The sequence below is a fragment of the Lepisma saccharinum genome, chromosome 11, assembly GCF_977018435.1.
Source record: "Lepisma saccharinum chromosome 11, izLepSacc3.1, whole genome shotgun sequence".
Classification (NCBI taxonomy): domain Eukaryota; kingdom Metazoa; phylum Arthropoda; class Insecta; order Zygentoma; family Lepismatidae; genus Lepisma; species Lepisma saccharinum.
Window position 1 is genome coordinate 65,455,716 of NC_139239.1, and position 17,057 is coordinate 65,472,772.

Sequence of the window (17,057 nt, forward strand, 5' to 3'; positions counted from 1 at the left end):
TACTTTCATGGTAATAGAATCATCATTCGGAAAATAAAGTAAACGGACTCGTGCATTCTTCGTAATTTCCTTGTCACATTTCAATGTTATCACCCATGCCAATCTGCTGACAATCGATTCTGTTTTCCCTGATTTATTTACAAATTTCATTTTGTTGATTCCACAGGGTGGAAACACATGTAAACTTTTCACTTGTCCTGATCTACAAAACTATTTGGACCAAAAAATTGAACAGTAGACGTTACTCTTTCGAACACATTTCCCATGCTTTGAAACATCAACACAACACCGTGTCCTACATAGAGTATTTCCAGAAAATCCCACCAGATGGCATATCAGATAATTTTAATCGTGAATTGTTCCATCAAATTTAGTTTTTACTTATTAATTTTATGAATATAAATATATAATTCACACACTATTGTTTTGTTAAGTAAATAACTAAATACATAAGTTTATTTCCAAAGATAAAACCCATTGCAGTCACCTGTTAAATATGTTAATTTACATGGTTAATGAACCATTTGTGTTCTTAAAGGACCTTGATTGGTATCAGTCGAGTTCACCCTAATGCAAATATTGTATATAAATAGGTAATATAGTTACAACTTAACTGGAACTCATGGCCACCAAAACAGGTATGCTATAGTGGAACCACGAGCAAAACAACCTGCGCAGACCCGCGAGTCCTGTGCACCGTACCCCCGCGAGTAGGGGAGGGGGGAGAGTTGACCATGCTTCCTTATGGCCCGAGGTGGAGGGAAGAAGGGAAAGTTGCGCGGCGGGGACTTCTCGTCCCAAGGTTTTTTTCCTTGTGGTCGATCTATATGTGAAAATGCTTTGTCAACCCTTGTAGCCACTCTACAAAACTTAGCAACTATGCCAGTACTTCACATAAATCACATTTTCTTTTATTTCTCAATGTTTATCTTAATTAAAAAGTAAGTTTGTGCAGCCTACTGAAGGATAGTGGTGACATCACTGGCTTGTAATTAGGAGGTCTTGGTTCGATACCTGCTGGAGGCACATGGTGATTTAAATCCCACTTTAAACTGTAGGCCAGGTCCAGTCCTGATTAGCCTATCTGCACATAGCATGGACTAAAACTCAAATAAGACTGGAAATATTTTTTTTAATCTTTACAAAAATAATGTATAATAACAAATAATTGTAGGGCTCAGGTGTAAAACATGGCAAGTGACATTTTGGACATTTCCGAGTTAGAAAATTAGATGAACCATCCTTTAATTTTCGAGTGAAATTGCCAATTTGCATTGTAATCAGTGAAGTCTTCTGAAATTGGTAAAACAATTTATCCACGGTATAGCTTCTAATAACCTTTTTTCGTAATGAACTCAGAAATGACCGAAATGTCACTTATCATATTTTTTTACACCCGAGCCCTTCAATTGTATTATTATTATTATTATTATTATTTGTTATTTCTTGCATCAAAATGTCAAGAAAATTAAAGTTTTACCACAGAAGGTGTATTATTTGAGCGTTTCGGGATAAAACTTGATAACACACACACTGTTCAAAATTGAGTTAGCATTAGACGCAGTTGCTGTAGAATAGTGAATAATGTTCCTTTGTTAGCCGATAATGGTCAGAAACACACTGTAACATCTGGGTACCCCATAAACCACAGCGTAATGGACAAACTTTCACATGCGTTTTTCTTGGTTTCATACTCTTGTGGGTTATCAAGATTTACTCCTGAGCTGTTCATTTATTTGTAAATCAAACTTCAAAAGATTGTTATAATAGAACAGGAGTGTTTCGTAGTGATTTTATTTTCCCTGAAAGGTATACATATTTCAATGTTAGTTTTTTCCTCCACAAATAATAATTATTAATATTTTTATTACCACTGATAAATTTATTGTATGCAAGAGATATTATAATATGAAACTCTTACCTCGTATGAATATAGTGAAGTGCAGAGAATAAGACCCCTGCCTCATAAGGATGCAAGAAACTCCAACAGCTGCAAAAATAAACTACCTGATAATATTACAAACCCAATAGGTTTGTCTGCAAAATACACATCCCAAGCCTGCACTGAGATATATTAGCAAGTAAAAATATCTTGAAGCAATGTTCTTCATCTAAAGATTGTTCGCCTGTGGTGTTGTAGAAAGAAATTGTGTGTGATGTAACCAGTGTTTTTGTTTACACATTGTAATCCTTCTGTAACACTTTATCTTGATTGCAAGCCATATCAGTATGAAAACAAAAACATTTCAAGGTTAAATAATAACATAATGGTAACCTTCACATGCATAGCAGTTATTACAAACAATTGACCAAGGTTCAAGAGCAAATGAATATTGCAAAACACTTGTACAATTAGTGGCTAGGGTAATGGGAAACAAATTGCCCATCACTCTTTTCTTCCTTTTAATGAATTTAACTGTATGGGTACCAAAGTTGCCTTCTGCTTATTTGCAGATTTTAATTCTTGAAGCTCACTGTGCAAAAAAGAGTGAATGAACGTGATGATCCCATCATCATAGTGATCAGCTGTACATAAAATGTGTATAATTTAAGGTTTGTTTAATTTCATGTGGTTTTTGTATAATCTGTCCCAACTAACTGTGGAGCAGGCAAACGAAAGCAAGTCTCTGCGCAAGTAGTGACATGAGACGGCTTCACCAAGGAACACGTGAGAGCAATGTGTTCTGCTTCGCTCTGGCCAATACATTTCCCTCGCTTCTCTGATGCTATGCGTGGCCTTGCTCCACAGTTAGCTGGGACAGGTTATAATTTATTGTTGCTTTTCTGCCACTTTTTGGCTAATGAGCATGAGCTATGATATGATGAAATTGATGAACAGACATACACCCATGCCCAGGTTGGGATTCGAACCTGGGACCCCTAGCTAAGGTTTAAAACCAAGCTTTAGAAACAAATTCATATTGCAAAATTTTGGCAAAAATTTTCAGTTTCATTAAAACTCGAATTATTACCCTCCAACAAGAAAACTTTAAGGTTTGCCTGCCTTCCTTCTTAAGAAAAAAAAAGTAGATGAATACTGTGTATGAGATATGGGAGAGGAGAGGAGGAGGAAATAGAAAAGTCTGACAAGACTTCTCCAGTCGAGATATTATTCCCAGCAAAAGGAAATACAATGAAACCTCGATTTTATGCTTTGAAAGGGACCAAATAATGCAGGAAAGTGTATACAATCTGGGAAAACTTTACAACATTGGGTCCATGAGGTTTGATAATACAGGAAAATGTAATTATTGAAGACTAGGCACACAGGAGATGTACTACGTAGAAATTTTCAGCAAAAAATTCAGGCTCAACCTGGGTCTCTGGCATACTGTGCCATTGCTTTAACCATTAAGCTACCGAACCGGCCTGGCCTCACCTGATTTTTCACTATCGCTGTTTTACCTGCATGGAATCGTCTCTGCCAGTGCTACCGCAACGGGATCTGTTGACTTTGAAAATTTCTGCATAGAACATCTCCTGTGTGTGCCTAATCTTCAATAATTAACATCTCTATGCTGGGAGGAACCAGGCAACCTCAGTCTACTGTGTTTCAAAGGCAACAGATCCCGTTGCGGTAGCACTGGCAGAAATGATTCCATGCAGGTAAAACAGCGATAGCAAAAAATCAGGCGCTCTGTAGCACAATGGTTAGAGCAATGGCATGGTATGCCCGAGGCCCAGGTTCGAGTCCTGGTCTAGCCTGCATTTTTTGCTGAAAATTTCTACAGGGAAAATGTAAAATCAGGATCCCACTGTAGTGTGTACCCCTCCACCCCATGTTGCCAACAGACAAGGAAATGTGCAGTAAAAGTACATGAAACAAGTTTTACACCTCCAAAACATTTTATGGAATATTTATTGAGGACGACTCCACAAAATACTGTCACTTCTCTTCTGTCTTTCCAAGTCAACAACCTACATATTTCAAAATATATCTAAGATCTAACGTAACGCATTGAATTCTGAAAAATTACGCATACGAATGAATTATTATTTACCAAGAACTACTTTTGCTGATGCAAGAAAAAACATATTTACAAAAATATATTACTTTATTCATACTGGACTTAAATTACATATAAATATATGAAGCTGCTTGATAAAACTAAAATAAGTACAAGAGTTCATGTACATAATAAATTAAGAAAAATACAAGGTACATTTTGTTTCAATTTGGAAGAAATCAACCCCCATGGTATAATTTGCATCTTCATGGTGAGTGCCTACATACTTCTGACCACAGGTTCCTTATATGGGAAGTCAATGTACTCAAATATATCTTTCTCTGAGCCTATTGGAACTGCTTCACCAGGAACACCTTCAGAATATAGATAAATTCATTTGTTATTGTTCATTTTATGGAACATTACTTTCGAATATCAAAAATATGACAAAAATCGGCGACAAAATCATAGAATTAGAAATGAGCTTAGTTATAAAATTCAGGTGAGATCAGGATGGAGTTGTTGGAAGCAAGGAGCTCTCCTATCTTTCCTTCACTATCTCAGCTTTCTTTAGCAACAAGTTTCGATAGCTGTGGTCTACAAGTTGCAGCAGTGGACCCTGTGCAGCGATGCAACACTATTCTAAATTGTAGGTGGCCATCTTCTAGTTAAAGCAGCAATGGAGGTGGTTTGACTTTGGCCAACACCTTCAAATGTTACAATATCCTGACAGCAAGCAAAGGGAACTACAAACAGTTGGTTCGAACTCCTGTGAAGTTTACTGTAGATCTCTGACATACCTACCCAACTAGTAGTTTCATAGATTGTCAAGTTAAATCCTTGTTGGAATAAATGCAAGTTGCTTGAAAATATCTTATAGATATATTTAATAATGAGTGCATTAAATATCAACACAAATGTTCAACAAAGAAAGTTAACAATGAGTTTATAACAACAATATTTATCTGAATATTAGTGAAAATTGTTATTGTTTGCATGCAATAACAAATCTGTTCACCTGAAGATGAGAGGACAGGTGGTCTTTTGAAATGTAATGATAGAATACATAGTAGGTAAAAAGATAAATTCTAATTAAGATAACATGCTAATAAAAATAATCATGATAATGAATCATCTTTATTGGAGCAGGCATGTTTCAGCCTCTAGAGCCACTTCTATATCAAAGCATTGGCAGTGTTAAACAACTAGAATACAAAATAGAAAAAGAAAGACAAAAATAGTTACACAGTACAAAACAATAAACATATAACCTTCGTATTTTTGTTCGTTTACATCGCTTTTCTGCCAATTTTGGCTAATTGTGACTATGAGCATGAGCAATGATTAGATGAAACTAATGACTGGACACTCGCAAAGAATGGGATTTGAACCTGGGAACTTCGATGGCAAGCTTGCAAGTCGACCACTTAACGTTCTCAACCACCAAGCTGGCATAATTTAACCCTTTTTCCTACTTTATAAGTTATGCTTCTTCTGTCTCAGTGGATTTAAACACCACAAAGAAATTTGTGACAGTAGTAATATATTGGAACTATCAGATTACCACTGGGTGTAAGGGAGAGAACTTTTTAAATGCAGTGAGAAAATGCAACATGAATGAAAATACTTCACTTCAACTCTGGTTTGAAAGCTGTGCACTGAAGATGGCATTAACACTGCAAAATACCATATGTTATAACTGTCTGGTCAGAGTATCCTATTTAATTCTTTAACTGGCCAAGGTATGGTGTTTTGTTGCGCTGATTATCTCATTTGATTATTCATCCTCAGCTAGAATAAGGTATCAGGTAAAAGAGCAATGTCAAATATCTAATAGCAAGCTGAATTGCTGTCATCAGGTCATATTTCAATCCACAGTGAATAACTACTACTACCAAACATTCATATTTGCATTTGCAATAAAAAAAATATTACCTGTGCTTCCTACAGGCCGAAGTGTATATTCATTTAGCGTAAATCCTTTCTCCAGTGCATGTGCTCTCATGGTCTGGTTGAAGAGATTGCTTCCAGTGAAATAAAGCACTCCGCAGTAATACTGGTCATGGGGGGAAGAGCCTTATATCGAGGCGTCTGCTTATAGTGGGCTGCAAGTTCCTAGCTGCACCCAAGTTGCATACACCCTGAAAAAAAATAATGATTTTAAATTTTTAGTTAACACCTGCACATAGAAGATCATTAAAAAGGATGACAAATAAAAAATGAAGGACTGATCTATGTGGATATTACTAATGGAAAACTAATGCACAAGTGTTAACATAACAATGCTTGATGATCTTGAAAAGTCAGGCATATTAAATATGCTCGTCATTCATGCAGTGAAAATGGACTTTTCATATATCTGTAAATCCTAATTTGACGGAATGTGTTTTCATGTGTTACAAAAATATGTAGCTAATTTTAACCTTTTTGGCACGGAGAACGTACATCTGCATTTGCCCCCATTGTGTTCAAATTGCAGATAACGTAGACACATGTTCTTAGTCTGAATGCTTGTGGAAACTTGTACGTGTTTCTATGTTGTTCACCAAGTGTTTCGCTGCAATGTTTGACATTTCAGTTCATAACTTGACCCTGCTTGATGGCAGAACAAGTGCTGTTTCTTTCTTTTTTCTCTACTTGTCTTTGTGGTGTGTGTGCTGCTCATTTCCTCAATTGATGCAATACTTGCTATTTCTGCTTGCATTGAAATTGTTTTAGATTTGCAGACAGAGGCGCAACCACATATTTTTGTCTGGGGGGTATCAGGAGGATAAATGTGCCAATAATAATGGCATTATTATTATTATTATTGGCATTTTTTTCTGGTATTTTTTCAACACGATTAATTTCACATTAGCTAATAATGGAAAACAAGCACACAAACTATTTTTGAATTACAAAAATGACGAATATAATTCCTTTTGTACATATGACATGTGTAACTTTCATGTAAAACATATGTTTTACACATGCAACATGGAGCGACGTAAAATAAGAAAATACATATGCAACATGTTAACACAAAATTGTGCACATATTCAGTGTTTCTCTAACAGCTACATATATATTATTTAAATACATTACATAATCAATTCATCCACCTCATAAGAAACCAACAGCTGTCAATGTTTCCCCCCCTTTGAATTCAATTCCTTCCAAGGTTGGGGGGGGGGGTCAATGCCCCCTGCCCCCACCCTGTGGTTGCGCCACTGTTTGCAGCACCTACCTCAGAATGAATATAAATGTTGCCTTATTAGAAAAACAGTGAATGAACAAAAACTTTTCTTTACAGATTTTTAAATATTTTTTGGGATGGCAACACTGTTGCTTAAAGAAAATTACGTACAGGTTTTCTAAGTTATATTGTACACTGTCATATTTTGCATTCACATACAATATTTAAGGTCTGTAAAGTTCACACTATAGAGTAATTAATTTTCAGAAAAGGTTAAAAAATGGTATGTTGGCTGTTATTTCCATTTCTGTGCACACACACCAAAAGGGTTAATATATACCCTCAGAAATATGTTGTCACAGAAAGGAGAAAGAAGGAAAAAAAAAAACAATGTTATAAATAGGCATGGAAATGTATTAAATAAATAAAAAAGAAATGTATCATGTATTTAACTGATGTATTGGTGGCATCACATATTAATAATAATTACATGAATTCTAACCAACCATATCACACAATTTAAACACCATTTGTTTTGTGTATCTAGGGGGGAGGGGGTGTACCACTGTTCAGATGCTTACCATAAACTTTACATCTCCAAGAGAAAGTGTGTCTGTGACTAAATTTACATCCTCCAATGCCTTTACAACTTTCTTCAGAAGATTAGGACTTTTCTTTGAATCTTTGGATGTGTAACTTGGATGGGTTACCAAAGTGTCAATATCACCACTTGCTTGAGCTCCACGTCTAAAAAAAAAGAGAGAGGAAGAAAAAGATACATTGAATTCAACCGTAAAATTAGAACCATGTGAAAAAACTCTCTTCATGACCAAAATGTTGAAGTAACTACTGTACATAAGTAATTATTTTGACATTTATTCAACTAATAACATTATGTTTCTACGTCATTAATTGTTGCAGTGAGGATAAATGATTAGAATAAAGAGCAACATTCAACATCAAGATTGGGACTGCACTGTGAGTCAAGCACAGCCAATGAGGCAACAAAATATTTTTGTACACAAAAAAAAGCATTACATGCAAGATAGGTAGAAGACGGATAATTGACCACTTGGTAAACACTTTCTTATATTTAAAAAAAATTACCTGTAGCTTCCACAAATTGTGATTATGTGCTCTTTATCTAGGTCATTTATTGCTGTCCTAATAATATCTTCAATTTGTTCAATTTCACTTCTCGGTATTTTTTTCTCAAAATCTTCATAATACCTGAAAAATACAACAAATACACAATAAATGTGTTCTACATGCAACAGGTGAACTAAAATTTATTACTAAGAATGTACTGATGGTCTACATCAAATAAACAGTATTGTAAATTAGTACTTACAACACCTAGAAGTACACACTTCAGATCTTTATTTGTGTAAGTGTTTTCTTTATTTGAAGGGATCGGATGTAAAACATGATAAGTGACATTTTGGTTATTTTTGAGTTACAAAGTAAAATGTGCCATCCTTCAATATTTGAGTGAAATTGCCATGCCATACACTTGCATTGGACTCCGTGAAGCCTTCTCAAATTGGCAAACACAACACAAAAACAATTTATCTACAGTATAGCTTCTAATAACCCATTTCCTTAATGAACTCAAAAATTACAAAAATTTGTATTTATTTAATCATTGTAGCTTCCCCAATTGCCACAATGTATTTGTATTTTTCTTATTTTATGCTTTTTTAGGCTAATAATGATGACCAGGATTATTGATGATAAGATTAACTCAATGGACACACACAAAGGACACCCATACCAACTAGATCCTTTGAAGTAGCTACTGTGAGTCAATCACTCAATGAACTTGCAGTAGGTGGTGTGACAAAGGTGAATGGTGACCAGTTGCAAGAACACTCACAATGCCGAGTTGAAACTTCAACCCAGAACCCCAGCTATCAATTGTATAGACAAACTTCCATATTTCTTCATTGCAGTTTTTATTGATTTTCCGATCCATTTCAAAGGTCCAGAGGCCAAAGGACAGAGATAGTATGGCATCATTGCTTTGTTTGCTCCCATTTGGCAATGGTTCCAATTTCTCCCATCTGGTGGTGCTGGTGGGTGTTGATGGGTAAGTTGGGTCATCTGCTGTGTTATGCTGCTCTGTGTTGCGTTCCTTGGGTTGATGGTTGTGTGTCAGGTGGGGTGTGCTCGTCTGTTGTCCAAGTTTAGTGCACACATTTCTTTGATGTTAATAAAGGTAGTGCAAAATTATTTTAAAAAATCAATAAAAATTGCAATGTGGACATACAGAACTTCAGCTACACAACATTTAAACTGCATTTACCACACTAAAGCATGAACTCAACCATAAAGATTGTGATAACTTCTCTCTCTATTAACCATGAACACATATCCCCGTTTATCTACTTTTGGTTATTTTACATGGCTTTTTCACTTCTTCGGTTAAGGGCAACAACAACGATGAGCTAATGATGGGATACAGAATTATACACGCATGCCTTATCCTGGGTTTAAACCTGGCACTTCTAGCTTCATAGAATGTTATAATGACCACTGAAGCCGCACTGCCTACACAAAATAACAAACCTGTTATACTGCCTTAATCCAACATGTAGGTATTATTTGATAAGTGGTTATATATATATATATCTATTTTTATTTTTACAATGTGAGATCAGTAAAGGACAAACACAGAAGAATGTACATAACCTGACAGAGACTTGAACCCAGAGTTTGCAGTTGTCTTACGTACACTTACTTCAAGCCAATAAGTTGGTGGTGTGTCAGCTTGTCTTTGTGGTTTTGGAGATCTTTAATAGTTGTTATTCCATGTTGAACCAAATCTTTTGCTTTGGCTGGTCCTATTCCAGTCACAGTCGTCAGCAGATTGATTGCAGTATTTGTATCATCTTTACGAATCTGAAAAAAAAAAATCGAATCTATTTTTCATACGAGGGTCACTATTTATATTTAGAGCCTTGGCAACACTGATTGAAGTTAGGCGCGATTTGACGTTTGCATGCACGAAATCCTCTGGCATTATTGACCATAACGTACTTCAAATGTTTTGTCAATGGCTTCATTTGTGTTGTTTATGTTGCCTTGGAGATTGCGCGACAACAATAAAATGGAATTAACTCGTGAACATTTTTGTGTGATGATTTTTTACGATTTTCGACGTGGATTATCAAGACAAGAGTGCATCGATCAACTTACTTCCACATTTGGCGATGAAGCCCCATCCTTTGCCACTGTGAAATGCTGGTATAACGAATTTTATTGTGGCTGCCATTCACTCACCGATGAGATTCGCGAAGGTCGTCCAAAATCAGTTGTTGTTCAAGAAAACATTGATGCTGTGCAAAACCTAATACTGCAAGATCGTCATGTGACATACTGTGAGATTGAGGCAACCATAGGCATTAGTTCCACCAGCATATATAAAATATTACATGATCATTTAACTGTGAGAAAGGTATGTTCTCGTTGGATCCCACACAATTTGAGAAAAACTCAAAAAGACGCTCGCGTCAATTGGTGCAAACAAATGCTCAATAAATACAAACGTGGTGCTTCAAAAGACGTATATAAGATTGTAACAGGTGACGAATCATGGATATATGCATATGAGCCGGACCGTAAACAGCAGTCGACTGTATGGGTGTTTCAAGATGAACCCAATCCAACAAAAGTTGTTCACGCTCGAAGCACATCGAAACAAATGGTCGCCTGTTTTTTCGGGAAAACTGGTCATGTGGCAACTGTGCCTTTAGAAGAACGTAGAACGGTCAACTCTGAATGGTACACAACAATTTGTTTGCCAGAGGTCTTCGGTCAAATATGGAAAACAAACAAACGCCGTCGGATCATTCTTCATCAAGACCATGCCAGCTGTCACACATCTCGTCTAACAACCGACTTTATGAACAGTAAAAAAATCGAATTGATGGGTCATCCACTGTACAGTCCTGATTTGGCACCCAATGACTTCTTCTTGTTCCCGAATGTCAAGAATAAATTGCGTGGACAACGATTTTCGTTGGCGGAAGATGCCGTTGATGCGTTCAAAAACCATATTATGGAGGTGTCTCAAGAAGATTGGAAAAACTGCTTTGACAAATGGTTCAAACGAATGCAAAAGTGTATTGACCATAAAGGAGAATACTTCGAAAAACAATAAAGCAGTTTTCAATGCCAAATTCCTGTTTTTTCATTGTTAGGCTCAAAATATAAATAGTGACCCTCGTATAACCAACCGACAATGTAAACCTCTTCTACTAAAAGACTGTAACTTATACATTCTCTCTCTGTTCTATGGGCTTTCAGAGCTACACAACAGCCTGTCTTCTAATGTTGACTGACGACAAACATATTAATTTTTTCGTTGCCTCTTGTTTTGTATTCATACAAGTGTTACCTTTAAAACATGGTGAAAATAATCCTGGATAGGCATTTTTACATTGGTCATAGTTTTGGATCATTTGTCTTGGATATTTGTTGTTTCCGCAACATAAAACAAACTTGGTAACAGTTTCATAGATCGGACACACATTAAAATCACATATTTTGTGTTTCGCATGGTTCATACTTACCAATTATGTATTGCGGAACATAGTTCAAGGTGCCATTATGCTTTTTACACGAAAACAAACTCAATTTTTCACATTCTGAGTGATTTTTTCATTTCTTTCTTCGCTTCCGGAACACACAATGTGGCGGGCACATCTTGACTCATGTTGTGCATATGCATTGTTTCAACCTTCTTCACCGAAAAATACCTACTATCATGTTCATCACCGGTGGAAATTATACATTATGCATGGGTATCTGACGGATAGCCCCACGAACCATACCCAGATAGCCCCACGAACCATTGGCAGATAGCCCCATGAACCATTTCCGATAAGGTTAGGTTAGGTTTGGTTACGTTAGGCAAGCATAGTAAAAAAAAATGGTGTTGAAACACTGACAGGGGCTTACGTCATCAAACGTACGCAGCATCCGGTTGTCGTAGGGCAAGCAAACGAAAGGAATGGCAATTGTGCATCGGTGAGATATTTCTCTTGAAAAATACATGATTTCCCGGTCAAATATATTCCACGATGAAAGAAAATACCTCGACGAACGTTGTAAACATGGAGAAACTCATTTCTGTAAGTAGTTTCTTGTGTAAAGTTGAAGAAATGTGTCTCCGATGTATGAAACTGTTACCAACAAACTTTATATCACATAAAACATCGAAATCTATTGACTGGAAAAAAATGACATAATTCTCATAGGGGTACAGACTGTCAGCCCCTCCGCCGATTTTAATGAATCCTCATCATTGTCACTCAACACAAACAACACAATAACCTTAAACAAATGACTAGTTTCGAAAATACCTCATATTATGCACGCTCTTGTGTGATGTCATGAAGGTTCTGTGAACTCCTGTTACTAGACAGTTAAACTGTTCACATAATGCAAATGAGCAAACAAAATCATAATTTACATAGTTTTAAAGTGTGGTAACAGTTTGTTATATCGGAGACACATTAAAATTGGATATTTTGTGTTTCGCATGGTTCGTACTTACCAATTGTGTATGCGGAACATAGTTCAAGGTGCCATTATGCTTTTTACACGAAAACAAACACAAATTTTCACACACAGAGTAATTTTTGTTATTCCTTTTTTCGCTTCCGTAACACACAATATGGCGGGCAGAGGTTGACTAGTGTTGTAGGTATGCAGTGTTTCCAACCTTCCTCACCGAAAAATACCTACTATCGTGTTCGTCACGTGTGAAAATTGTACATTATGCATGGGTAGCTGACGGATAGCCTCATGAACCATTTCTGTTAAGGTTAGGTTAGGCAAGCATAGTTAAAAAAAGGGGGGGTTGGAAACACTGACAGGGGGTTACGTCATCAAATGTATGCAGCATCCGATTCACATAGCGAAAACAATGGCACTTGTGCATCGGTGAGATATTTTTTTTGAAAAATACATGATTTCCCAGTCAAGTAGATTCCACGATGAAAGAAAATACCTCGATGAACGTTGGAAACAGAGAAACTCATTTCCGTAAATGGTTTCTTCTGTAAAAATGAAGAAATTTGTCTCCGATATACTGAACTGTTACCAAAAGTGTTGTTCTGCTGATGTGCACATTATCTTACTCGTAACCATTCAGACAAAAACAAAAGTCTAAAATAAATTTACCTTTTCAAGTTTTTCCATTTGTCCAGTCTTCAAATATTCATCGATTTTCTTAGCTATTTTGTCTCCTATACTCTTTAACTGCCTAGCCTCCTGGCCTGATTTGATTCTAACAGGATGTGTTTCCAACACACTGACAGCTTTACGATAGGCATTATATTTGTGTATGTTACGTGATACATTTTTTTCATATTCTGCAATTTCTGGAATGAGATACAGAAGTTGAGTTAATTCTGCTTCAACAAATTACTGACATTCTTATAATGCTCTTGAAATTCTTCATACATATGCAAGGAAAGGTAGTCCGCAACATTTACACACACACACACATATGTATCAATGTGTGACAGCCTACAGCAAAAATATTTACACCAAATTTCATTAACGAGTACAAAACGTATTAATGCGAATGTATGGTTTATTTTTTAATATCACATATTGTGAATCGCATTATTCTGTCTATACACACATAAGGCGTAATTTGTGAGAGGTACAACAGGATTAATTGATTTGCTTGATTTTACTTCGCTTTTGTGCTACTTTTGGTTAAATTGCGAAGATGGGGATGAGTGCTGATATGATAAATGGACACTCACAAACATCTAGGCCTAGGCCGGGATTCGAACCTGGGACCCTTGGCTTAGGTACAACAGGAAAAAGAGTTCTATATGGACAGGGAAATAATATCCAACCTTGTAAACAGTGCTGTTTGCAGCAGCTAAAGTTTTGCAGTGTACAGCAAAGCACGCATACTATGTTTATAGTGGTGATAATCTACTGCAATTAGCCCTAAAGATTTTAACGTTTAAACAGTACAACAAACCTGCAGCTCGAAATAAAGTACTGCACCTGGCCATTTCAGAAAACCAAATGGCCATAGCTACTGCTTGGACACACACAAATATACGTACCCAATAACATATCGCAGATATCATGATTATGATTATCTTCTTTTGACGATGATTTTCTTTTACCCATCTTTCATTCTTTTCACATACTCGTAGATGAACCCCTGAAAACCTGCTATGCAAAAGAGAATAGGATTTTTGCTGTTATGTACGGTATTTCACATGTTTACATGATTATCACCGCCCCGGAAGTGCTGGTCTGGTCTGAAGGAAGTTTAGGGAAGTACTGATACATGCAAACGAACATATTTAAGTTTGAAAATAATTAACAAATTCACAGTGCTTTCTATTGAATAAAATATTAATTCTGCTAGAAATTTAATTAGTTGTAATATTATACGAAATTTGTGACCTATGTCAACAAGACAACAACGGGATCTACGTTGTGAAAAGTGTTGCTAACCATTACAATAAGTTGCAAGAGGAATTTCACTTTCGTTTCCGTCAAGGCACTGAGAGGAATGCAAAATAAGAGTATGCTCAGTAACCTCTGGTGAAATAGTTTGAATACTATTGCTCAGTAGCGTGCCCAGGATTTTCGAAAGAGAAGGTTATGACGTATACCTTTTTTAAGTAGTCAATCCTCATCTTGCCACCTTTTCCCACCTTTAATGCTTTTTTATAGGAAGATTGGCCGAAAGGGGAGGATGTGACCCAGTGGCGCAGCGCAGTTCTCTGGGGTCCCCCTGCAAGTAAAATATTGGGGACCCCTCAGTGAAAAAAATAAATTATCGAGATGATGCCAGAGTGGGAAGGGCGCACAATAGTTAGCATCCCCTCCCCACCTCCAGATGTAAAATGAATTAACTTTAAACCTCCCTTCCCATTTTTTGTTATCGACTTAGGCTATATATCAGTTTAGTAGTTTGTGGAAACTAAATCAAGGTGGTCTGAATCGAGTATCGGACATAAGCTCAGCGGCAAAAAGCTCATCGGACATCTCACTGCCAGTGCTAGTCTTATATTACAAGTGCGAACAAAAGCTCACCGATAGCGGACATAAGCTCACTTACATATAAAACATAATTTTATTTATATTTTTTATTGCGTTTCTGCAGGCAGTGAAAATAGTGTTTTCTGACAGTGTTATTGTGTGCGGATGCTACTTTCATTTAACTCAGTGCACATGGAGAAAAGTTCAAGCACTTGGACTTTCGGGGTTGTACAAAGAAAGTGAAGAGATCAAACAATATTGTGCCATGTTGGATGCGCTTGCTTTTCTGCCACTAGATTTAATAGAGGAAGGATTGTTTTATTTGAAGGAAATTTTCCCAGAAATCTTGCAAGATTTGCTATTTTATTTTGATAGTACGTTCATTAGTGGTACCTTAAAACGTGTTGCATCTCAAACCAACATGGGGCTTGTTTCCAGATTCAAGAGATACCCTCCTCTGTTCCCTAAGAAAATGTGGAACGTGCTCGGAGCTACACTTAACGCAGAAGAAAGGACAAATAACTTATGTGAAGGCTGGAATTGTGGATTTTCCGATCTCGTTAACGGAAGTCAACGATCTTTCTGGAAGGCTCTCAGCAACATAAGGAAGGATGAAGCTGTATCGAGAACAATCAATCTGCAGCATTAATAAGGAACTCTTCCTGCAAAACGTCAGAAGAGGGAACACAGAATCCTAGGAAAAAGTTATTGGTTTTGTGTACAGAAATCAGAGATCGTAAAAGAGATGTCCACAGCTTTTTGCGAGCTATTGGTCACCCTATCAGGTTTTAATTTCCGAAGTACAAATTGTGTAATTAAAATTATTGTTATTGCAATTTGTGTATGACCATTCTGTGTATTGCAAATTGTACATTATGTAATATTTCGACAAAGCTATGCTGCAATAGTGTATTTTAAAAGAAAGTGTATTAAAAAAATATTGTAGTATTTATTGTATTAATTATTATTTTATAATACAATTGCATTATTTGTGGTGAGCTTATGTCCGCGACCCATCTGAATCTCTGATAAATAACTGGATGAAGAAATTAGAAATAATTTCTGTTACTTCAACGAGGTGGCACAGCCAGAGCTATTTTTTTAAGGAGGGTGGAGGCTTCACACAGCCAACTATTTTGTTTGTGATCCTTTGTATTTTTGTTTGAAACGTTTTTTTAAGATGTAGGTTACACATACATATATTTAAACAAAAATACTGTTAATGGATAGTAAACTCTCCATTTTTGGACATAGAGACAAGAAGCCATCCTCTAGCTATACCAGGCAAGATTCAACATACAAGCCGTTCACATTAGCCTACGCTTCTAGTACTAATAGTGAATTATATACTCAAGCAAACTTACCATTTCAGTTGTGGGGGTTGGATCTCTAGATTCTCGCTGGTGACCTAACATCAAAAGGTCAATTGCAACCTGTTGCGAAGAAATAGCAGCGGACTGCAGTTTTGAGAGATAGAAAAGTAAGCAGCGACTGGACTGCTTGACTGAAAATTTGTCACTCAATGAAATGCCGATTGGAGGGATTGGAGCACTACGAGCACTGAATACGTTGTATACCCTGCGTGGCGGAATTGGGACTACTGGACCTAAGGATAAAGGGAAAACTCCACCTCCTGAGTTTTTGGGTCCCTTTGAAGTAAAATGTAACAGGTGTGAAGTTCACACCTGTTATATTGTGAACAATGTGGGAAGTTTATCTCAGATCTTATTTCAATCTTATACTGAGGCTTGGGAGAACCCCTTGAAAATATTTGTTGGGAAGTTACATTTTAAATATCATGTAATGTAACTGGTAAGGAAAAAGTCATGAATTATCAAGTTTGTTTGTTTAGGTATTGTGTAACTTGTAATCAACGGGTCCCGGGGTTCAATACCCGGTGGAGACAC

The 17,057-nt window shown here is 36.5% G+C and overlaps 1 protein-coding gene across 1 annotated transcript; it reads right to left on the reverse strand.

The window, feature by feature from the left end:
- Positions 1-4,060: 4,060 nt before the first annotated feature.
- On the reverse strand, positions 4,061-14,521 carry LOC145995294 (DNA polymerase beta-like). The gene is given in 8 exon segments (XM_083131890.1): positions 4,061-4,321; positions 5,883-6,015; positions 6,017-6,088; positions 7,704-7,869; positions 8,230-8,352; positions 9,863-10,023; positions 13,312-13,511; positions 14,220-14,521. Coding segments are annotated over 8 exon segments (1,017 nt in total). The 5' UTR covers positions 14,287-14,521; the 3' UTR covers positions 4,061-4,226.
- Positions 14,522-17,057: the final 2,536 nt, after the last annotated feature.